This window comes from Gymnoscopelus braueri (assembly GCF_963280865.1).
Source record: "Gymnoscopelus braueri genome assembly, chromosome: 17".
In the NCBI taxonomy this organism is placed as follows: Eukaryota; Metazoa; Chordata; class Actinopteri; order Myctophiformes; family Myctophidae; genus Gymnoscopelus; species Gymnoscopelus braueri.
In genome coordinates this window covers 49,833,097-49,857,630 of record NC_137617.1, presented here as the reverse complement: position 1 = coordinate 49,857,630, position 24,534 = coordinate 49,833,097, and the positions used below count along the sequence as shown (strand labels likewise).

Here is a 24,534-nt window from a genome sequence, read left to right as displayed (position 1 = left end):
CAGGGGTCGTGCGACCTTTCGGGGGTTTTTAGATCTACTTAACCCAGTAAGACCGGGAACACATGTGTGTGTCATTTTTAGATTTCTTTGGCTATTAAAAAAATAGCAGATATACAAGCTCATAGCGCGGCACCTTTGAATAGCGCGGCACCTTTGAATGTATATATATCTTTATACATTGGTAAAACATTTTGTTCCAGGGGACCCCCAGCAAAGAGTTGAGTTACAAATGTCCGCTTTAAAAAGTATATATTCAAAGATTTGCTCAAATGTTCAAAACGATTTTTCAAAAAAATAGCAGATCCGCTATAGATCCGCTATTTTTTTTAATCGCCAAAAGAAATCTAAAAATGACACACAGATGCGTTCCCAGTCTTAATGGGTTAACAGGGTTTTTTTAAACGCCGCCGGCGTGTTCCGCCGTCGCCAGACATGGCTCTTTTTTAACATCTTATTATTCCATAGGATGCTAATTACAATGATGCAAAGTAGGAGTCAAAAAGGGTTTTCTGAGTGTCCTGGGGGTGACGGCCGGTAATGCAACATCAACAACCAAAAAGTATGAATGTACCAATTTAATACACTTCCGGTGTCCTCACAAGTTGTGTGTGTGTGTGTGTGTGTGTGTGTGTGTGTGTGTGTGTGTGTGTGTGTGTGTGTGTGTGTGTGTGTGTGTGTGTGTGTGTGTGTGTGTGTGTGTGTGTGTGTGTGTGTGTGTGTGTGTGTGTGTGTGTGTGTGTGTGTGTGTGTGTGTACAGATGATAACAGCTGTAGTGTACATATGTCTCCCCATCAGGTAGTCTCTGTTGTTTTAGGCTGTGTTTTACTGGGTGTTAAAACACAGCAGAGAGGAAAGGTGTGGATGATGCCTCTCTGGGGGGCCTTTACCTGTGAATGACCTCGTTGACATTTGTGAAACCACACCTGAATCTCATCTGTGATTAGAAACCATCTGGGGATCAATCATACTGGAGAAAGATATTCTGTGGCTATGCGAAAAGGTACCAAAATCGTTCAAAACCCTGGCAGAGGCTACAGACTGTTCTGAAAAAACTCTGGCAGTCAATGTGTTAAGACCTGAAGCTGATTCTACAAATGTCTTCTAAATCCCAACAGTTTTCTGAAAAAACGTATGTTTCTCCCCCAAAATGATATGTATTTGGCCGCCGACCACCCATCTCAAAATGTGTCGTTCCAGGGACCGCCCAGAAGCAAAGATTTCAGTTAAAAATGTTCGCTTGAAAAAATATATATAAGATTTGCACACATTTTCTTGATTTCTCAAAAATAGCAGATCTACAAGTTCGTAGCACAGCACTCTGTACTTTTTTTTGCTCAAATCAAAAAATCACTCAGACGCGTTCCAGGTCTTAATGGGTTAAAAAAATGTATTGAAAAGCATACCTTTTGGCATTTTGCTATGCTAGCTACGATGCTAGTCATGATGATAGTCAATGTGTTGATCGGCTATTTTAGGTGCAACCAAATATAAAACTAAGCGTTTATAAGTTTGGTGCATGTCCTCCTGTCCATGAGCTTCAGTCCTGCTTCCACACGATCGGTGTCAATCTCATGATCCATCATCCATCATCCATCATCCATAATCCATGATCCATGATCCATGATCCATGATCCATGCCCTCCGGCTTATTCTGTCCATCCATCGACCCGTTTGATCTTTCCACCAGCCCAGCAAATCACCCCGCTCGCCTCACTGGGAACTACGCCGCTTATCTCCCTGTTCATTGGTGGAAAGTAACTAAGTGCCGTATTTACTCAAGTACTTGACAAAAAATGTTGAGGTACTTTTATTTCACTAGAGCATTTAGATTGTTATTTCTTTTTTCTTTGTTGACGACTAATTAGTTACTATTTACAGATTAGGTTATTATTGCAAAACATACATTAACACATTCATTATTATTGTTATAACTTTTTTTACTTCCGATATTCATAAATAGCCGAAACTACAAGCCCACAACGCGTCACATTGCAATGTGTTTTGATCTTGTAGATCCGCTATAAAAAAGAGAGGAGGAAAAAAGGGGAATAATTTGTGAAAGTAGACATTTTGCATCATGAGTACTGATGCGGCGCGCTGTGAGATTGTAGATCTGCTATTTTCAAACATTTTAGTACTTTTACTTTTGGTACTCTTAAGTACATTTTTATACCAATACTTTTGTACTTTTACTCAAGTACATTTTGAATTCCGGACTTTAACATGTAACAGAGTACTTCTACATTGCAGTATTGATACTTTTACTTAAGTAAAACATTCGAGTACTTTTTCCACCACTGCCGCTGGGCGTGGTCAGGTCTCACGCCTGGCTGATGGGAGAGGAGGAGTTAGCCATGTCGGCCACGCCGCCAAAAGAACCGGCACTCCCACACCTCCGCTAAACCTCTCCCCCTCTCTCTCTCTCTCTCTCTCTCTCTCTCTCTCTCTCTCTCTCTCTCTGTGTGTGGTCTGTAGATGGAGGGAGTGAGGAGCTGGCTGACCCCCGCTCGCCCGGTTTAGACCCTCACCTGAGCCACGCCGGACAAGGTAAGACACAGCTATATATATATGTATACATATATATTTATGTATATATATATACATATATATATATATATATATATATATATATATATATATATATATATATATAGCAACCAGGGATGCCATTTTAATATTTTTTACTGTTAACACATCGGACCCAGAAAACAGACCAACAGACCCAGAAACCTCTGGTTTAAACTGTCTGTGGGTGTCGGCATCAAATGCATAAAGCACGTTGCAGCGAGGACACCCTCCCCAGATGTAGATGATACCTTCTATCAGCACAGCTTTGTGGCTGTGTTTTTGTTCGTTTCTTCCAGTTGTCACTGGGGGTAAGTTCATCCAGTGCAAAGCCACTGTGTTGAAAACATTCACATCAATGGAGCCATGATAGAACCGTCCAAAGGAGTACACATTGTGCTCCACTACAACGGCAGAACGATGGCATTTAAAAATCACAGCAACAACAGTGGTCATCACAGTGATGGAAGCTCACTTCAAAAAAATAAAAATGAAATTGAAGTGCGTGGTGCTATTTATAGGTTATGAATTTCATCATGCGTCTCGCTAGCCAATCACAGTACTGAGCAAAGGGTCTGAATACTTATCAGCCAATCACAGTACAGCGAAAGACACATTTTCACGACGGATGGTTCATGGGTCCCAACCCCACTTATAGGAGCGGCTACACCGCTCAAAAATGGGTTACAATAGTTAAATAGTGGGATAAAACAAGACCAGGAGACCTGGTTCTGCCAGACCCAGAATGTGTCCATATACAGTATGGTCAAAAAAGGGACAAGATGGACATACTTTTATGCCCATGTATGGACGAAATGGGCCAAAGCCTCATGTAGGCCGACCCCTTGGGTCTGGCAAAAAAAGGTATTAAGAAGAGTATTTCCAATGGTCAGAGTCAATGGCAATGTGAGGGTCAGTGTAGGGGTGTGAAAATTGGGGGAAGTGGGTGTATGGCTGCTGCTGCAGTGGTTTGGCCTACCCGCCCTGGCAGGACAAACTTGTTTTAGTCACTCTGGGTACATCTGATTAGCTCGCCATCATGCTCTTCATTTCATCACGGGGAAAAACCCTGGCCTGTACGTATAGAAGGCCAAATGAATACAAAATAACCAAATTCAACAAACGAGCTTACCTTCACGATCACCTATAATTAAACAAAAAAAACAGCTTATCTACAAGCATAAAGTCTCTTACATTCCAGCCAAACACAAACATCAAATCAAACAATTCGAACCTCATGCTCACTCACCGATTCAATCGATAGCTTACATTAGTAGTAGTACAGTAGTAACATTAGTTCTCAAATATTTTACTTTGTAGTACCCCCATAACTCTCAGAGTTACACACCTGTAAGGGTCCGTTTGGAGCCCCCTCAAGGAACCCTGAGGGTCCCTGGACCCTAGCTTGAGAACCACTGCAACAACAAAAAAATCACACCCTGTGTGAAGTGGGCGGTGTCTTGCTAGCTAATCACAATACTGAATGGAGTCAACCAATCATGTACAAAAGATAAATACATTTATTGAAACACTCTTTATGATGGACGAAACCATAACTTAAAAAAAAAACAATTCATGGTTTTTTTTAAAGTTATGGTTGCTTATATAGGGTCCTGAATAGATTGTGATTGGCCAATCACAGCGCAGGATAATTGTACACATTTCCAAACCTCACTTATAGGGGCGGTTTCACTGCCCAAGATAATTGTACAAATTTCCAAACCTCACTTATAGGGGCGGTTTCACCGCCCAAAAAAGTGGTGATCTGAAATTCCGCGGTGCTCTGTTGTCTCACGCTGTGTTTGTTCCCGGTCCCTCCGCGCCTGCAGGTGGCAGCATAGACAGCGACTGTGCCTTTGAGGGAGACTACGGCGTGCCGCAGCTGTCCATGACGGAGGGCATGCAGCACATCCGCATCATGGAGGGCGTGTCGCGCTCGCTGCCGTCGTCGCCGCTGCTCAGCCACCAGGCCATCGCCGTGCGACTGCAGCCCGCCAAGAAGCTCACAGGTACGTCACCGTCCTCTGAGCAAACCTGGCAGGTCGCTCAAAACCAGAGGCATTACCAACAGACGTTACCCACACATTCAGCACTCACTAGCAGTGGTGGAAAGTAACTAAGTACATTTACTTAAGTACTGTGCTTAAGTACAATTTTGAGGTATTTGTACTTCACTTGAGCATTTCCAATTTCCAATACTTGTACTTCTACTCCACTACATCTCAGAGGCAAATATTGTACTTTTACTCCACTACATTTACTTGAAAACTTTAGTTACTAGTTACTTTTCAGATATAAACTATGATATAATGAAACATGCATTAACCACTTTAAACCTATTTTATACCTAGGCTATTTGAAAATAGACGATCTACAAGCTCACAACGCGTCACATCGCGATGCGTTGTGAGCTTGTAGATCTGCTATTTTCAAATATTTAGTACTTTTACTTTTGGTACTTTAAGTACATTTTGATGCCAATACTTTTGTACTTTTACTCAAGTAATACATAATTCTGGACTTTTACTTGTAACAGAGTATTTTTATATTGCAGTATTGGTACTTTTACTTAAAGAATTAGAGTACTTTTTCCACCACTGTAGCACCTGGACACACCTCACCGTTATACACATAGATATAGAAACCTAAAGACCTCGTTGGCCCTAACCCTAACCCTAAAGACCTCGTTGGCCTCTGACCTCTGCAGTTCATTGGAGCGACCTGCAGCTTAACCTGCCATAGAAGTTAAGCTGCCACTCAAAGTGACTACTGGCCAATCACAGCGCGTTGACTACTGGCCAATCACAGCGCGTTGACTACTGGCCAATCACAGCGCGTCCTTACTGACTAGTTGCTGCGCGGCTGCCTCTTAAAGGGGTTAAGGGCTGGGTTACGAAAAGACCCGCCCCCACCTGCCTCTGATTGGCCTACCAAACGTCCCCTTCAATGACGCACGCGGAAACTTCCCGAGGGAGGGGTGGAAGCTGGTGCGCGCCCGAGATACAGACCTTTATATGTCTATGGTTATACATAGCTCACAGGTATAGTCCCCATCCTCACCAACACCGGGACGCACCTCACCGTTATACATAGCTCACAGGTAGTTACCATCCTCACCAACACCGGGACGCACCTCACCGTTATACATAGCTCACAGGTAGTTACCATCCTCACCAACACCGGGACGCACCTCACCGTTATACATAGCTCACAGGTAGTTACCATCCTCACCAACACCGGGACGCACCTCACCGTTATACATAGCTCACAGGTAGTTACCATCCTCACCAACACCGGGACGCACCTCACCGTTATACATAGCTCACAGGTAGTTACCATCCTCACCAACACCGGGACGCACCTCACCGTTATACATAGCTCACAGGTAGTTACCATCCTCACCAACACCGGGACGCACCTCACCGTTATACATAGCTCACAGGTAGTTACCATCCTCACCAACACCGGGACACACCTCACCGTTATACGTAGCTCACAACGTGTTGCAGTGCGACGCATTGTGAGCGCAACCATAAAACCATAAAATGTCTTTTAGTTCTACTGGACCTCTTCTCCACTAGTCCCTCAGTAACATGTTAGTCTAGTTTTTATTTGTTGACGAAATTGTCAGTATATTTAGTCTTAGTTTTAATCATCATAGCTTAGTTTTTATTTAGTTTTTATTTAGTTTTCGTCAGTGAAAAAGGGTAGTGGACGAACATTTTTCGTCAGAGTCAGAGTTGACAGAATCAACACTGCTTCCATAGCTCTGGTCCAGAGCAGTTTTAGCCAGTTCTCTTCAATCTGCCAGGAAGTGTGTATTTTCTCATTGACTGTAAAGTGTGATGTCTAGACTGTGGTAAAAGAATAAAGACTATCATTTCACTTCTCACTGACACACTTATGATTTAGGAAGCAAGAGCGGGCTCGGCGCTCATTCCAACTGTTTGCTGATAAGCAATAATCACTTATTACTGGCCCACTGGTTCCGGGGCAGACTCATAAAAGCCAGCCTTTCTCCCTCCCCCCGGGGGGGCCCAGCGCCACAATCTTTCAATTTCACTAATCACCAAAGACTCACCTAATTGACAGGACGGCGCTGCCAGGAAGCACTTGATGGAAGGGCTCGCTGCTGCTGCGGCGGCGGCTGCTGCTGCTGCTGCTGCCCGCGCTCACTCTGCCCGCTCTGCCCGCTCTGCCCTGCCCACAGTGTTGATTTTGACAGCATATTTTCATTTAGTTTTAGTCATAGTATTTTGAATAAAATTCCATTTAGTTTTAGTCATATTTTAGTCATCTGTTTTACTGTTAGTCTAGTTTTAGTCGACTAAGGGTGGGCCCTTAACATTGTAATTGTTAAGTAGTTGTTACAAAACCGTTGTTTATGTATCCGAAATCCGTCACAAACCCGCAAAAAAAGTATCAGAAACCACTAATAACCGCAAGATTTTCGCGCTCACGGGCGAAGTCCGGGCGCACATGCACGCGCGTGCGCGTTCATGAGGGCCCGCTGTGACCACCTCGCGTCGGGGCCTACTGTTGCCTCGTTACGCGACTGCATTGGAGCTTTAGTTACCGTGAGCTGTGTTTTCTTTTGCTGTTGTTCTTCGATCTTCAAATCCTACATTCTCTTAAAAACAGCGTGAGATTCCTTTTTGTTATTAGCACGGTAGTTCCTGGCCAAACAGGAAACCGGTGCGGTAGTTCCTGGTGCGGTAGTTCCCGGTGCGGTAGTTTCCTCGCGGGAAAGGCTCACCGAGCCACCTTTTCAATAGAAATTAAAAGGCTTTCGGGGGTGAAATTCATGGAGTGGGTTTTGTGAAACATTTGCCACTCACAAAAGATATACAATTTAAATTTAGTTGTGTTGAAAAAGTTACCTAGTGTAACTTTAAGTAAACAAATGGGAGTATACTTCTTCCACCACTGGTCATTATTTCTGCCACAGCCATCTCTGACACTCAGAGAATGTAGAAAACATCCCCTCTCTCCCCGCCCCTCTCCCCCCTCCCCCTCTCCCCCCTCCCCTCTCTCCCCTCCCAGAGAGAGACAGAGAGAGACAGAGAGAGAGAGAGAGAGAGAGAGAGAGAGAGAGAGAGAGGCATGAAAACTTGATTTCATAGCGAGCCAATCATTTAATGCCAAACCCCTCTCTCTCTCTCCAGTCTGCAGACAACATATTTAGTGGATTCTTCCATGTTTATTCTGTCTGCTTGCATCGTTATTATTTCCTTTTTTCTTGCATTTCTCGTCCTTTTTTTCTTCATGTCTCGTGGCAGACTCTGCACGTCTTCCTTCATCTGTTGATAAAAGTGGATTTCAACACTGTGTGTGTGTGTGTGTGTGTGTGTGTGTGTGTGTGTGTGTGTGTGTGTGTGTGTGTGTGTGTGTGTGTGCGCATATTATTTTCCTAGTCCTCACAGGAAAAATAGTTATTTTATGGTTAACCCATTAAGACCTGAGGCCGATTCTACAAAATATCTTCTAAATCTAACTGTTTAAAAAAAAAAACGTATGTTGCTATGTCAGTGGTTCTCAAACTTTTTCATGTCAAGGACCCCAAAATGTATATGTATTTGGCCACGGACCCCCATCTCAAAATATTTTGTTCCAGGGACCCCTCTGAAGCAAAGATTTGAGTTACAAATGTTCGCTTTAAAAAATATAAATTAAAAGATTTGCAAAATAAAAATCAAGATTTTTCAAAAATAGCCAAAGTGTAAATAATGCTTTTTTTTTTGTTGCTCAAATTAAAAAGTGACACAGATGCGTTCCAGGTCTCTCAGGGTTAAACAATGATTTGGTGAGTTAGGAACAGATTGGTGTCAGGGTTAGGATCAGACATTTAGAGGTTAGGTTTAAGGGTTATAGAGTTGTCTCCATGTCATACACACATCTGTTATTTTCCAGCTATTTTCAGCGTTCAAGAGTTCATCTTTTCAGGCCAAGAATATCACTTCTATGCTTTTTCAAATCGGGTCAATGAAAAACATGTCTTTTTTTCTCCTTCTCTCTTTTATTTTCTTCTATAATTGCATAGCAATCCTCCCTCCAGGCTATGGGATAGGATAATAATAAGCATCTAGCCTGGCTAGCCAATCACAATGCTCCTGTCCCTTCTGCTTAAGCCTTACAATATGATATATATATATATATATATATATATATACAATATGATGTCTTAAAATGTTGCTGTACGCTCAAGTACATTAATACAAACATGTGCGTGTGCAAATCTCCGAATATATATATATTTTTAAGCAAACATTTTTAACTCTAATCTTTGCTTCTGGGGGGTCCGTGTAACAACATATTTTGAGATGGGGGTCCGCGGACAAATACATATAATTTTGGGGGTCCTTGACATGAAAAAAAAGTTTGAGAACCACTGATATTATAGCAACATAAGTTTTTTTCAAAACAACTGTTATGATTTAGAAGACATTTGTAGAATCCCCCAGAAGCAGAGATTTGAGTTACAAATGTTCACTTTGAAAAATATATATTCAAAGATTTGCAGAAATTGTCATGATTTTTCAAAGAAAATAGCAGATCTACAAGCTCATGCTATTTTTGAATAGCCAAAGTACAAGATAATAAGAGTGCGTTTGTATATTAGCCTGATTCTTGTGATGGGGAACAACACGTATTATGTTTAAGAATAGCGTGATTAATGACACTCGGCATGGTCTCGTTTATACATATCTGGTGTCTCTGCCGTGGTCTTCACTGTTTCTGTGTGTATCTCGTTAGCGTATTGTTATTTTTTACGTTGTCACAGTTATCTGCTGCTGGCAGGAGACGCTACAACGTTGTATTTTTAGACCACATAACTTTTGGGAATTACAGATTCTCAAGACGTTGAAGTTGATGCTATTACTTCAACCTCACACTTCCCTTTATTACTCTTTTTCTATCTGGATAGAGAGAGAGAGAGAGAGAGAGAGAGAGGGAGGACCTAAGTATTTTGGCAGGATTATCCCTCTCTTCTATATTAATCCATGTAGCATTATGTTAGTGTTGTATCTGTGGAGCTGAAACTCACTGAAACGCTAACCTACTCATCTTTATGCTTCAGTGCAGTCAGGCTTTCATTGTAAAAGAGCCGCATGTACGGTCAGTGCATTACAATGGCTGAAATGGACTATTTGACATGTATCAAGGTCCATTATTTATTGGGCATTTGAGCCACGGACCACCATGTGATGAGATTTAGACTCTCAGACCCAAGACTTGGAATATTATTTTGTCGTTGGATAAGATTGTGTCCACAATTCCATCCATGCTGTATTGATGTTGGTTCCATAGGAGAGATAACAGGCAAACGTTGATCAAAATGACAATTATTTAATTAAGTCATGCAGATGTTTAACAATAATCTAACTCTTGAGAGCGTAACATGAAACCAAAGATTTTTCAAAAATAGCAGATATACAAGCTCATAGCGCGGCACTCGGTGCCACGCTACGAGTTTGTAGATCTGCTATTTTTGAATAGCCAAAGTATAAAATAATGGTTATGGCTAAAATCTGAAATGACACAGATGCGTTCTCAGATTGAATGTGTTAATGTGACCCCCCCCCCAGCATGCAATCACAAAGAAGAGGGAACCAGCCTTTAACAGACTGATAAAACATCTGCAGCATTCTGTTAACACACACCGGTACCAAGATTCACTTATAAGTCACCTTAAGAGTTACATTGCTATATTACTTTTGACGCGCTGTGGACTTTAGATATATTACATTTAAATCATAGTAAAGACTTGTTGTTCCTGAACCTCCCCTCCTATAGGAGTCCACCTCTCTCTCTCTCTCTCTCTCTCTCTCTCTCTCTCTCTCTCTCTCTCTCTGGACCACACACACACACACACACACAACAACAACATTGTAATATTAAAATGATCCTTCACTACTTACTGTATGTATTTATAAGTAGTGACCCCCATCCCCCCCCAGCCTGTCACAGCCTTTAATTAATCCTACCCAGTGACTGTGTGTGTGTGCGTGTGTGTGTGTGTGTGTGTGTGTGTGTGTGTGTGTGTGTGTGTGTGTGTGTGTGTGTGTGTGTGTGTGTGTGTGTGTGTGTGTGTGTGTGTGTGTGTGTGTGTGTGTGTGTGTGTGTGTGTGTGTGTGAGTGTGCGCGTGCGTGTGCGCGTGCGTGCATTTTTTGGTGAGGTCCAGAATGCCAGATCCCACATGAAACCCATAGTTTTTTTATTGGTTAATATATATATATGTTTTTACAGCTGTGGTTACAATTAGGAAAAGGTTCAGGTTGGAATCAGGGATTAGGACTAGACATTTTGGGATTAGACATTTTGGGGTTAGGTTTATGTTCAGGGCTAAAAATGGCTAAGGAAAAAAGTAAAAACAGCATTTATTATGAAAAGAAAAGCACATATAGCACAGGTATATTAATACCAACATGTGTGTCTGCGTGAGTGAGTGCTTGTAACTCTGAGAGTGTACAAATGGAACCAAATGGACCCTTACAGGTCTGTAACTCTGAGAGTGTACGAATGGAACCAAATGGACCCTTACAGGTCTGTAACTCAGAGAGTGTACACATGGAACCAAATGGACCCTTACAGGTCTGTGACTCAGAGCGTGTACAATTGTACACACTCTGAGTAAAAGTACCAGTCAGTATTTCATAGTACAGACCGGTGGATTCAGCCCTCAGGTCAAAAAGCTGCAGCACTCTCATCCCGCCCCGCCCCCTTTTGGTGGTCTCCACCAATCACAGCCCTCCTCTGCCCTCCCGCGCGAGGCGCCGATTGGCCGTTGGGAAGCGGACGATTGGCTTGTATATCGGGGGCCTTAGATTATTCAAGCCCACGGCTCTGATGCAATGAAAGCCTTATGAAAGAGCTGACCTTTTTTTGACTTTGTGATAGAATCCCCCCCTGTGTGTGTGTGTGTGTGTGTGTGTGTGTGTGTGTGTGTGTGTGTGTGTGTGTGTGTGTGTGTGTGTGTGTGTGTGTGTGTGTGTGTGTGTGTGTGTGTGTGTGTGTGTGTGTGTGTGTGTGTGTGTGTGTGTGTGTGTGTGTGTGTGTGTGTGTGTGTGTGTGTGGAGGTCTCTCAGAGGGGGGTCCGGCCTGTGAAATTGATTGGAGAGGCGGGCGGGAGACTTCAGAACCTCTGAAGGCCCCCGTTCGGCCGTCAAAAATGTTTCGATTTGTGACTCCTTGGAAATATATTACATTCTATGCCCGGGAAACCAAACCCACAACTTTCTTTCTTTTTTAAATCTGTAGCTGAATGAGATGAGATGAATGTGGTGGTTTGTGGAAGTCTGCTGTCTTTTAACTCTTTCCTTTGACCCTTTTTCTTCCAGTGTAGTAGAGTCGTTTTGCCAATTCCCACTTCCCCTTGTGCTGTTAGTCCCTTAATCTCACTGCTGACCCCTACTGGTGGGATGGTTATGGAGGTGTTTATATAGGGCAGTGGTTCTTCACCCCTGGACCCCCAGGGGTCCTTGAGGAGGTTCCAGGAGGTCCCCAGCATTTAAAAACAAGGGAACCAGGGGACCTGGTACTGCCAGACCCCTAGTGGTTGAAATCTGAATGGCCGGAAATCTGAATGGCCGACAGAGCACTACGTCACGCTAAGCTTGGCCAATCAAAAAGAGGGACATGTAAGCACCATATATGGACAAAAACGTTGAACCGGGAGGAAAAGAGGGACCGACAAAGCCTCATGTAGGCCTGGCCCCCTGGGTCTGGCAAAAAACCCTGAATCAGTTTAACCACTTTAAAGGAGAATTTCACCCATTCTCAACCATATTATCATATATTTATATGAATATAAGGTTGAAAATGGGTGAAGTGGTGCTTTAACTCTATTTTATACTTAGGCTATTTGAAAATAGCAGATATACAAGCGTGTAGATCTGCTATTGTTGAAACTCTGCTATTATCGTGAACATTTGTTTGACATGTTACTTGTGACCCATAAAGAATGTGTCCCCGACCCACAAATGGGTCCTAACCCATAGTTTAGTAACCAGTGAACCAGACGATGTGTATTTGTGTCCTGCTGACCTGCTGAGAGTGTTTCATTAACGTGTGGACCATGTGGAGCATCCACAGCCCACCTGTTTGACCCTCCATCCATCCATACGGACCCCCTGCTCTCTGTTTACCTGCTCTATTTTCAGACTGTATGAAAACAACACTTTGTTTCCTTGTGGTCAGCGTTGCACAGATTGTACTCTGGTGGAAAGTAACTAAGTACTTTTAGTCAAGTACCGTACTTAACTCATTCAGTGCCACTGGACGTCTAAGACGTCCAAAAAAAATACAGTAATCACAGCTAAACCTTGTGTATATATATATCAGATATACAGTAATCACAGCTACACCTTGTGTATATATATATCAGATATACAGTAATCACAGCTACACATTGTATATATATATATATATATCAGATATACAGTAATCACAGCTACACATTGTATATATATATATATATATCAGATATACAGTAATCACAGCTATAACGAAAAACATCACATGGATGCACCTGGGACGTATCATCAGTGTTGTAGCCTGGGGTCATAGGATGTTTCGGGTCTCGCAACATACACCCTCACCCAGGTGACCCAGCCAGGGTTGATCAGGCCCCGACTTACGTCCCAGTAGCTACCCACGGTCAGTCCTATAGGGCAAGACAGGGCCACTCAGTCCGCTTCTCCGGAAATACTCTGCCGGGACTCGGGGAGGCTCTGGCACGTGGAGGGACTAGGCTCTGTGGGTTGTCTCCTGGCCGGGCTCCTCCTTCGTCTCACCAGGTCCAGGACCTGAGCGTTGCACCAGACTCCCCTGCTCCAAACATTTCATTCTGGTGTGATGGTGTCTTGGCCCGTGATGGTACTGCAATGATATATATATATATATCAGATATACAGTAATCACAGCTACACCTTGTATATATATATATCAGATATACAGTAATCACAGCTAAACCTTGTGTATATATATCAGATATACAGTAATCACAGCTAAACCTTGTGTATATATATCAGATATACAGTAATCACAGCTAAACCTTGTGTATATATATCAGATATACAGTAATCGCAGCTACACCTTGTATATATATATCAGATATACAGTAATCACAGCTAAACCTTATGTATATATATATATCAGATATACAGTAATCACAGCTACACCTTGTATATATATATATCAGATATACAGTAATCACAGCTAAACCTTATGTATATATATATATCAGATATACAGTAATCACAGCTAAACCTTGTGTATATATATCAGATATACAGTAATCACAGCTAAACCTTGTTGCTGGCTGGTGGTTTGCGGCTGATTGATTGATTGGCTGTGAAACATTTAAAGACATCATTTGAACATCCCTCCTCCTCACGTTACAGCGACGCCCCCTTCTGCTAATGAATGGCGGCAATCGATCCAATTACCGCCTCCCCTCGGATCGCAGACGTAACCATGGAAAATTACATTTGCTTCCAAAAAGCCCCGGAGCCAGCCTGATTCATTTTAGAACCCTCCAATTTATTATATTACCGCTCTCGCTGCAATTATCAGGCCGATATTAGTGTATCTAAAAGCCATTGTCGTTACTGGTGCTTACAGTTATAGAGGAGGGTTTGAATCTGTGGTTTTAAAAAAAAGTAACTAAGTACATATACTCAAGATACTTTTACTTTACTTGAACATGTCTGTTTTGGCAATACTTTATACTTCTACTCCAATACATCTCAGAGGCAGGTATTGTAGCCTACTTTTAACTCCATTAGAATTATTTGAAAACTGAAGTTGGAAGTTATATTTCTATTGTTACTATTAATATTATTTTTAAACGTATTTTCGACTTTTGTCCATTTGAAAATAATGTGAAACTCCTGACAGCATCAGGCTTTCATTGTGTCATCAGATGAAAATAAAGACACATGTCATAAGTCATTGGTTCTCAAAGTGGGGTCCGGGGACCCCCAGGGGTCCTTGAGGGGGTTCCAGGGGGTCCCCAGCAAAATGTGTGAATATAGCGTATATAATTGTAACCTTTTATACTTTGGCTATTAAAAAATAGCAGATATACAAGCTCATAGCGCGGCACTCGGTGTAGATCTGCTATTTTTGAAAAACCTTGCAGATTCGTCCAAATCTTTGAATGTATTTCTTTTAAAGTGAACATTTTAACACAAATCTTTGCTTCTGGGGGTCCCTGGCACAACAGATGGGGGTCCGCGGCCAAATACATATCAATGTGGGGGTCCCTGGCATGAAAGAGTTTGAGAAGCACTGTGTCATAAGTGACACACGGTGGTGAAGGTTTTCATCTTCACTCAGAGGGTGACATTTGGATCATTTAAATAGTTGTGTCATTATTATGGCCTCCACAGCTGTTCACCTGGATAACTGGCTTCCTCAATCCCCCCGCGGCCCCCCCCCCCCCCCCCCCCCCCTCACCACTATCACAATACATGAACACGTTCAATCTGGGAACGCATACTGTCATTTTAGATTTTCTTTTTAAGCTATAACTATTATTTCATACTTTGGCCTATTCAAAAATAGCAGATCTACAAGCTCGTAGCGCGGCACCGAGTGCCGCGCTACGAGCTTGTAGATCTGCTATTTTTTGGAAAGATTCAGACAATTCGTGCAAATCTTTGAATATTTAAAGCGAACATTTGTAACTCAAATCTTTGCTTCTGGGGATTCTACAAATGTCTTCTAAATCCAGTTTATAAAAATATATATATGTTGTTCCAGGGACCCCCCACCGGAAGCAAAGATTTGAGTTAAAAATGTATATATGATATATATTCAAAGATTTGCACACATTTTCACGATTTTTCTTTTCAAAAATAGCAGATCTACAAGCTCTTGAGCTTGTAGATCTGCAATTTTTGAATAGCCGAAGAAATCTAAAATGACACATGTGTTCCCGGATTGAAAGGGTTAATGTATTCCACTGAATGGAAATGTGACATTTGCAGCCCCCCCCCCCCCTCCCCCCCCCTGTCACAGGTGTGTGTGTGGGGGGGGAGGGGGGGATACAGAGCAAAGGGCTAAGTGACGAAAAGGCTCAAAACCTTGTATGTCCAAAACAGTTCCTTTTTTGTATTACTATTAAAGAACATAAAAGTAGTGAAACTAGTCAATCTACAAGCTCACAACGCGTCGCGATGCGACCCGCTGTGGGGTCTCATCGTGTGTCTCAGTGTGTGTGTGTGTGTGTGTGTGTGTGGCTGCTTTATTCTTGTATTAAAGCGGATGTAAGTGATCTAGTTTTTTGTTAACACATCGGGTGCCAAACACGGTTCAAACCGTGTTTTCACAGAGTAGCGCTTTGGTGCCGAACACGGTTCTAACCGTGTTTTAAGTCTTTTAGTTTTTTCCGTTTTTTTCCACAAGGGGGGGGCTAGCGTAGCTCTGGAATCACCCATGAACACTCTAAGAAGTAAGGGACAGACGGATCACCGTGGCAAAAAAATCTGGCTCCCATCCGCTTCCATTCTATCTCCTTGCTAAAAACCTCTGTATCTCCTTAACTTTTTACAGTGGGCAAAACGAGTCATTCTCGATGCGCGATCGCTCCGCAATGGTGACTCGTGTGAGACATGTTGTTGTTCCAGGCTTTAGCCAGGACCATCCATCGTAGGATCATATAGAATACAGAGAGACAGTGTAGTGTCTCAGTAAACTATAGGATCATAGAATACAGAGAGACAGTGTAGTGTCTCAGTAAACTATAGGATCATAGAATACAGAGACAGTGTAGTGTCTCAGTAAACTATTAGCCTGAGGCTACGAGCTCAATCCATGGTCTTGAAGGGTGGACCCAAACACAGCCGCCTGGATTTGTGCGTGGCTTCCTATTGCTTCACCAATCTATGTCCCCGCCTCCCCTCCCCTCCCCCCCTCGGCCTGTGCACGGAGCACGCTGACGTCACCAAATTTAGAGCGACGCCCCTCTGCACTCTGATTGGTTAGGAGATAACAAGGTCCAAGACCATCGTTCCTGCATCGCTCCCCCAGGCTTTTTTTCTTTTGTAACAAAAAAAAAAGTCTGGGTTTCCGAGGCTAGTAAACTATAGGATCATAGAATACAGAGACAGTGTAGTGTCTCAGTAAACTATAGGATCATAGAATACAGAGAGACAGTGTAGTGTCTCAGTAAACTATAGGATCATAGAATACAGAAACAGTGTAGTGTCTCAGTAAACTATAGGATCATAGAATACAGAAACAGTGTAGTGTCTCAGTAAACTATAGGATCATAGAATACAGAGACAGTGTAGTGTCTCAGTGAACTATAGGATCACAGAATACAGAGACAGTGTAGTGTCTCAGTAAACTATAGGATCATAGAATACAGAGAGACAGTGTAGTGTCTCAGTAAACTATAGGATCATAGAATACATAGAGACAGTGTAGTGTCTCAGTAAACTATAGGATCATAGAATACAGAGAGACAGTGTAGTGTCTCAGTAAACTATAGGATCATAGAATACAGAGACAGTGTAGTGTCTCAGTAAACTATAGGATCATAGAATACAGAGAGACAGTGTAGTGTCTCAGTAAACTATAGGATCATAGAATACAGAGACAGTGTAGTGTCTCAGTAAACTATAGGATCATAGAATACAGAGACAGTGTAGTGTCTCAGTAAACTATAGGATCATAGAATACAGAGACAGTGTAGTGTCTCAGTAAACTATAGGATCATAGAATACAGAGAGACAGTGTAGTGTCTCAGTAAACTATAGGATCATAGAATACAGAGACAGTGTAGTGTCTCAGTAAACTATAGGATCATAGAATACAGAAACAGTGTAGTGTCTCAGTAAACTATAGGATCATAGAATACAGAGACAGTGTAGTGTCTCAGTAAACTATAGGATCACAGAATACATAGAGACAGTGTAGTGTCTCAGTAAACTATAGGATCATAGAATACATAGAGACAGTGTAGTGTCTCAGTAAACTATAGGATCATAGAATACATAGAGACAGTGTAGTGTCTCAGTAAACTATAGGATCATAGAATACATAGAGACAGTGTAGTGTCTCAGTAAACTATAGGATCATAGAATACAGAGACAGTGTAGTGTCTCAGTAAACTATAGGATCATAGAATACAGAGACAGTGTAGTGTCTCAGTAAACTATAGGATCATAGAATACATAGAGACAGTGTAGTGTCTCAGTAAGCTATAGGATCATAGAATACATAGAGACAGTGTAGTGTCTCAGTAAACTATAGGATCATAGAATACAGAGACAGTATAGTGTCTCAGTAAACTATAGGATCATAGAATACATAGAGACAGTGTAGTGTCTCAGTAAACTATAGGATCATAGAATACAGAGACAGTGTAGTGTCTCAGTAAACTATAGGATCATAGAATACAGAGACAGTGTAGTGTCTCAGTAAACTATAGGATCATAGAATACAGAGACAGTGTAGTGTCTCAGTAAACCATAGGATCATAGAATACAGAGAGACAGTGTAGTGTCTCAGTAAACTATAGGATCATAGAATACAGAGAGACAGAGTGGAAACATTTGGGATGACGTCATTTCCGGTTGTATTTGTCTCTCGAAAAAAATAGCATCATTCATGCGTTGGCGAAGAGCCCCCTCTAGTGTAATCACTGCGTATCTACAGATGACACAACATTACGTCAATGGCGGTCAAGCGTTGGATTTGAGATGACGTAACATTGCATCCAATCCAATTGCTCCTCCCACTCTGACACCTCCTGAAGCTCCTCCCACTCTGACACCTCCTCATAAAGCCCCTCCCACTCTGACACCTCCTCCTAAAGCTCCTCCCACTCTGACACCTCCTCCTCAAGCTCCTCCCACTCTGACACCTCTTCCTAAAGCTCCTCCCACTCTGACACCTCCTCCTAAAGCTCCTCCCACTCTGACACCTCCTCCTAAAGCTCCTCCGACTCTGACACCTCCACATACAGCTCCTCCCACTCTGACACCTCCTCCCTAGAGCTCCTCCCACTCTGACACCTCCTCCTAAAGCTCCCACATTTATACCCATCAACACCGAGAACAGCTTCCTTTTAATAGCACCCTCTCTCTCTCTCTCTCTCTCTCTCTCTCTCTCTCTCTCTCTCTCTCTGAGATTCAATTTTTTCTCTCTCTCTCTCTCTCTCGCTCTCTCTCTCTCTCTCTCTCTCTCTCTCTCTCTCTCTCCGTGCCCACCCTCCTCCTCCTCCTCCTCTTGCTCTGTGGTTACCATGACAACAACAGCACTGCGCCATTCATGCGTTGGAGGAGAGAGACCTGGGTTCCTGTTCCCAGAGAGAGAGAGAGATAGAGAGAGAGAGAGAGAGAGCCTTTCACTTCAATAGATAAGACGTTAAGCGCCAACGCATGCAGGCACAGAGACCAACAGCGTTTGTTGACTATTATATTATATTATTATTATTATTATATATATATATATATATATATATATCTTCCTCTGTCTCTTCTCTTCCGTCATCAGAGAGCTTCATGTCACCTCTAACGCTCCTCTTCATAAAACACCCCATGTGACACTGGCCGGGTGCTATCTAATCCTCCTTCCTCCTCCTCCTCCTCCTCCTCCTCCTCCCATCCTCCCCCCCCACCTCTCTCTCTCTCTCTCTCTCTCTCTCTCTCTCTCTCTCTCTCTCTCTCTCTCTCTCTCTCTCTCTCTCTCTCTCTCTCTCTCTCTGCCTGGCTTCCGTATCATTTACTGCGACTGAAGCGAGCGGTGTAGCATCATCGTCCTCATCGTGGTGTCGGGGGGCTTCAGGGGGCTTCAGGGGGCTTCAGGGGGAGAAAGGAGAGACCTGTGGACAACCTGCCCCGGAGAGGAGAGAGAGAGAAACACCACAGAGATCTTTCTGGGGGGGTTTATATATTTTTCCTCCCTTGTTTGGGGTTGTAGTGACGGTGGTCGGGTGTCGTATTCCTTCCTCTTCCTGACATTATTTTTCGTGGCGTCTCTCGTTCGATGAGCTGGCCGCTGTCGGGGGAGGAAGGCGTTCTCGTGTCGTTGGACGGCGGGCGGCGAGCGGAGGAGGAGGAGGAGGAGGAGGAGGAGGAGGAGGAGGAGCTGGTGGTCCCGTCGTACCCCTGTCCGCCACAATGCAGGAGCTGGGTTAAGAATGGTGAGCAGCACCGGACCACCGACCGACCGGCCGGACCACACCCTCTTTTTATTTGGCTTGTTCCCCCCCCCCCCCCGTGTGTGTGTGTGTGTGTGTGTGTGTGTGTGTATGTGTGCCAAATAGCAGATCTACAAAGCTCATAGCGCGGCACCGAGTGCCGCGCTATGAGCTTTGTAGATCTGCTATATATAGCTTGCTTGTATAGCTTGTATATCTGCTATATCTGCCCCCCCACCCTGATGGTTTACCTGCTGCTACACCTGTACCTGGACACAGCTTGACCCCATGGCTGGAGGGGCTGTGGGGGGGGTGTGGGGGGGGTGTATATATCAGTATATATATATCAGTGTTGTCTGGTAGAAACCTCTTATCTCCATATTCTAACTTAGTGTGTTTTTTCCTAAATGAACGTCCTACCTGATCATGATACAGAGACACACACAAATCGCCAGCTTTTGTAGATTTGCTACTTTTGATGCTTTTGAATTAGAATCCTGAAAAGTATATATATATATATATATATATATACTCAAGTTGACTGGGGGGGGGGTGTCTATACTTGGCTCCTACCTTGTGCCCCCCCCCCCTCCCCCCTCCCTCTACACCGATTGATTCTCTTTGGTAACCAAAACAAAAGAGAAAAGCCGAACTACGATCTGACAACAAGACGCAGGTTTTGGCTGTTTTCGCCACCGGACGTTTGGCCAGTTCTCGCCGAACGTCTGGCCTGCTATAGGGGGCGCTATAGGGGCGGGGGGGGGGGGGGTTGTGTTGACTTGCTGCTGGAGAGGATTGCGTAGGTTGGAGAGAGTGACGTGCGTACATAATATACGTACATACAGGTCTTAGTTTTTGGGCCGCCGGGTTGGGGGGGCGGGGGGGGGGGGGGTGCTTATGGAGGACAGGAGGTAATTTCTCGCCACGAAATGATGCGTTTTGTCAAAGTGCTGGCCCCCCGGGGGGGCTGTGTGTGTGTGTGTGTGTGTGTGTGTGTGTGTGTGTGTGTGTGTGTGTGTGTGTGTGTGTGTGTGTGTGTGTGTGTGTGTGTGTGTGTGTGTGTGTGTGTGTGTGTGTGTGTGTGTGTGTGTGTGTGTGTGTGTGTGTGTGTGTGTGATGACAGCGTAGGCTGGCTGGAGGAGGACGTGTGAATCAACCTCAAAAGCACTAATATGCTTGTTGTTGTTGTCAATCCCCCCCCCCCCCCCTCTCTCCTCTTTCTCTCTCTCTCCTCTCTCTACCGACTCTCGTTGCGTTGGGCGGGTGAGTGAGAGAGAGAGAGAGAGAGAGAGCCGGCGCGTTGCATTGCATGCGTCAGCGTGGGTTAGAGTGCTGAATTGTTCTCTGGAGTGTGTGTGTGTGTGTGTGTGTGTGTGTGTGTGTGTGTGTGTGTGTGTGTGTGTGTGTGAAGGACTGTTTGTGTGTGTGTGTGTGTGTGTGTGTGTGTGTGTGTGTGTCTGTGTGTGTGTGTGAAGGAGTACGTGTGTCTGAGTGCGAGCTGTGGGCGGACAATGGTGCTTGTTCCCCCCATGTTTCTTTTTTGTATTATGTACCACACTTTAGCAGAAACGTCTCTGTCGACTACCGTACGTAACGCTAGGCGTTATAAAACGGCTTCAAATTGGCTCGGGGGGGGGGGAGCAGAATTAAGCCCCCCCGTCCCGTCCCCCCTCCCCCCTGCACCGCACCGCACCGTCCGTTCCTGTGGTGCGGTGGTGTAGGAATATCGGCCTATCATGTGCTGGCATGTACTTCCTGTTTCTCTCCCACTCTCTGCTACTGCAGACCGCCTGCCTGCCTGGCTAGTTAGCTAGCTTAGCTTCTCCTTGGGGAATGATGCTAGCTGGTGGGAACAGAGCGGTACGGAGCTCACTTTATCTCACGTATAGGCTACTGTACGACGCACACACTGACACTCTGTATTCCTACTGTACATTTAATGTCTAATCTCATGTACATAGCTGATGCCATGTGGATCTGCCCAAGTGCTGCCACCTTTGTGTCTAACCTTATGCACCTTATGTCTATCCTCGTGTACATACTGTACCAGCTGCATTATGCTGTGTAGATATCTTAGATTTTTCCATCTCTTCGACATGTTTTCTTTATTTTTCTCCTTGCTCACCCCCCTCATCTTTTTCTTTTCTCTTCCTGTAAACAACAAAACGATGGAGCTTGTTGCACGAAAACAAATGTCACACTTCTTTACAACTGTAAACCCGTGACAATACAGATGATTATGATTCTGAACTCTGAGAGTGTACGAATGGCGCTAAACGGTTCCATTTGTACACTCTCGGAGTTACAGACCCATAAGGGTCCATTTGGCGTTTGTTGGTCTCCACAGAAGAGAATAGAACAATTTGTCTCAATAACCTGAGCACTTCATCACCCCATGGTGTCCGCATGTCTCAACCAGTCAAAAGAGGCCTTAAAAGGCCTTAAATTGTATATTAAATGTAATTTTTTAAACGCCATGAATAGTTTTTAAGGAGATGTATTCCGAACCTGACACATTTCGAGTGATAAAGTGAGATAAAACCAAAATATCTGATAATGTTAGCTTCCAGTGGTTTGTTGAACACCGGAAGCACTTCTAGCTAGCTTCATTCTTGACAATAATGACAGAGAGGATCACCCTCTCACGTATAGGTGGCATTAAACCTGCACTTCACTGTCCCTGTACCCCCCCATTCTGCTAGGTTGATGCTAGCCACTGACCTGCTACCATGCAGAATGTAACGGAGTGGTTCACTACCTCAGCCTGATGGCCTGAAAGTCTAATATCTCCCCCGAGCGCTAGGGATATCCCTTTGGCTCAGTGGTTAAGATGTTGGCTTTCCACCCGGGTTCGATTCCCGGGCGTTACACAGACATACCTCGGACATTCCTTCTCATGTTTGTGTTACTTTATAGGCTTGTTTTCCTTGACCACAATGTTTTAGAATGTAGATCATTTAGATAGCATGTTATTTAAACAGATGCTAAAGGTTTATTATTAAATCTGACATCCTATAGTGTCAAAGTCTACCAGTATGCTATACTATGGTTTAGTTATGTGGTAGTTTTATACGAGGCGGCCCCACACCCACGTTAACGTCTCTCTACCCCGGACAGGGCTCACATGGTGAGCTCTCCACCTCGTCAGCTGTCAGTCAGGAGGCATTGGGCATCGACATGTGTCAGTCTTAATCACTGCCTGTTGATAGACGCGGCTCAGTCAAGCGGCCATGTTGCCTTCCTTCCCCCAGGCCGCACTAACTGCTGTGGGAAAGCCTCCAGTTCTCACGGATTAAAGTTCTCAGTCGCCACGACTGATAGAAGTCATTTGGAATGGGAGCATGTCACTCACCGAAAATAGGCTGCTTCGACATGCTGTAAGCGTGTAGATCTCCTGTTTTCAGTGCAGTGTTTTGGCCTTTTTTTATTCTAAGATTAAAGAGTATTTGAAGTGGTCAAACTTCAATCTTCCAGAAAACCCTAATGATCTCAGATATTTCATAAAAGCAATGGTTAACCCTCTGGCGTCTGGCATTTTGTTTTAAAAATAAAAAATTACTACCTTTTTTTTGTCGGGCTGGTATGGTCAGACTTTAGCATCAATCTGCAATGTATTCAACTGGTTGGCTGTATGGCTTCCAATACATCATAATTCTACATATTGTGCTAATTCTTTATGAAACACAGCGCTTGTGTGTGTGTGTGTGTGTGTGTGTGTGTGTGTGTGTGTGTGTGTGTGTGTGTGTGTGTGTGTGTGTGTGTGTGTGTGTGTGTGTGTGTGTGTGTGTGTGTGTGTGTGTGTGTGATGCATGAGTTCTACTTAGTTACACACCGGTGTCAGCTTGTAGATCGATTATTTCTGGTGAAGAGATATTATGTGTATTGTGTAGAGTCTTAAACGGTATCAGTACCGGTGTAGATGCATACATACTCATACTCACTCTGTGTCTCAGAGGAGTGTTGTAGACAGTTCAAAAGCCTGCCTACCAGTGACACCATCGGTAGGCAGTTTTGGTCATTTCAAACATGATTTCATAATCTTATTATGTTTTGGTTATTTTTGTATTAATGCAACAGCATAGAAACAGAAGACATTGCTCTTGAATTAATACAAATAATAATGATAATAATAACAAAAGGTTGAAATGACCGAACCTGCCTACCCGTGATGTCACGGGTAGGCAGGTTCCTGAACTGTCAGCCCTTCTCTAAGAGACAGAGTGAGTAGACAGACATGGTACCATAGTATAATGAACATTAGTCAGGAAGATGGGTTGAAAATGGGTGAAGTGGCCCTTTAATGGTCAACTTAGCTTGTAAATACTGCAGATTTGGGGTTGCTCCTCTCGTAACAGTAAAACATAGCATTGCATAAGAGAGAGGAATACAATAAAGTGTGAAGTTTATAAATGCAATAAGCAGCACATGGTTTCAAAGATCCTAACCAGTATGAGTGTGAGTGCTAGCATGTGATGGGTGTGTCTGTCTTCATACGTTGATAGGCTCTCCAAGACGGCTCTGATTGGCTGAAACAAGGTTGCTGTGTTGGGCCCTGTTATGCCTAATTTATACCGAAAAGTGAGAGGCATGGAAGAAATGGTAGAATCAAAGGTTTAAGAGGCGAATGGTTATGGAACTGTAAGGCCAGTAGCGATGCACACCTCAAAAAGCAGCTGCTGTGTTAGAGCGGCCCTTGTGGAATTTTCCAAAAAAGTGGGCAAGAGATGCATTTAATAGAACGCATATCTGCGTCCTTGGCGGATAATGTGTTAAGACGTGCAAAATAGGGCCCTTAGTCTTGTTTCTCATCATTCT

The 24,534-nt window shown here is 43.6% G+C and overlaps 2 protein-coding genes across 6 annotated transcripts in view; both read left to right on the top strand.

Moving 5' to 3' along the window:
• The window catches only part of LOC308104861 (ankyrin repeat and SOCS box protein 12-like), a 396,083-nt gene that overhangs the window by 207,152 nt on the left and 164,397 nt on the right, over positions 1-24,534 (top strand). The window lies entirely within an intron of this gene.
• tanc2b (tetratricopeptide repeat, ankyrin repeat and coiled-coil containing 2b) overlaps positions 1-24,534 on the top strand; it is a 332,731-nt gene that overhangs the window by 167,488 nt on the left and 140,709 nt on the right. For all 5 annotated transcript variants that reach the window (XM_080455415.1, XM_080455412.1, XM_080455411.1 and 2 more), the window contains 2 exons: positions 2,477-2,548; positions 4,396-4,575. In XM_080455415.1, the coding sequence (XP_080311541.1) occupies positions 2,477-2,548; positions 4,396-4,575 (252 nt within the window). The remainder of the gene's footprint in view (positions 1-2,476; positions 2,549-4,395; positions 4,576-24,534) is intronic.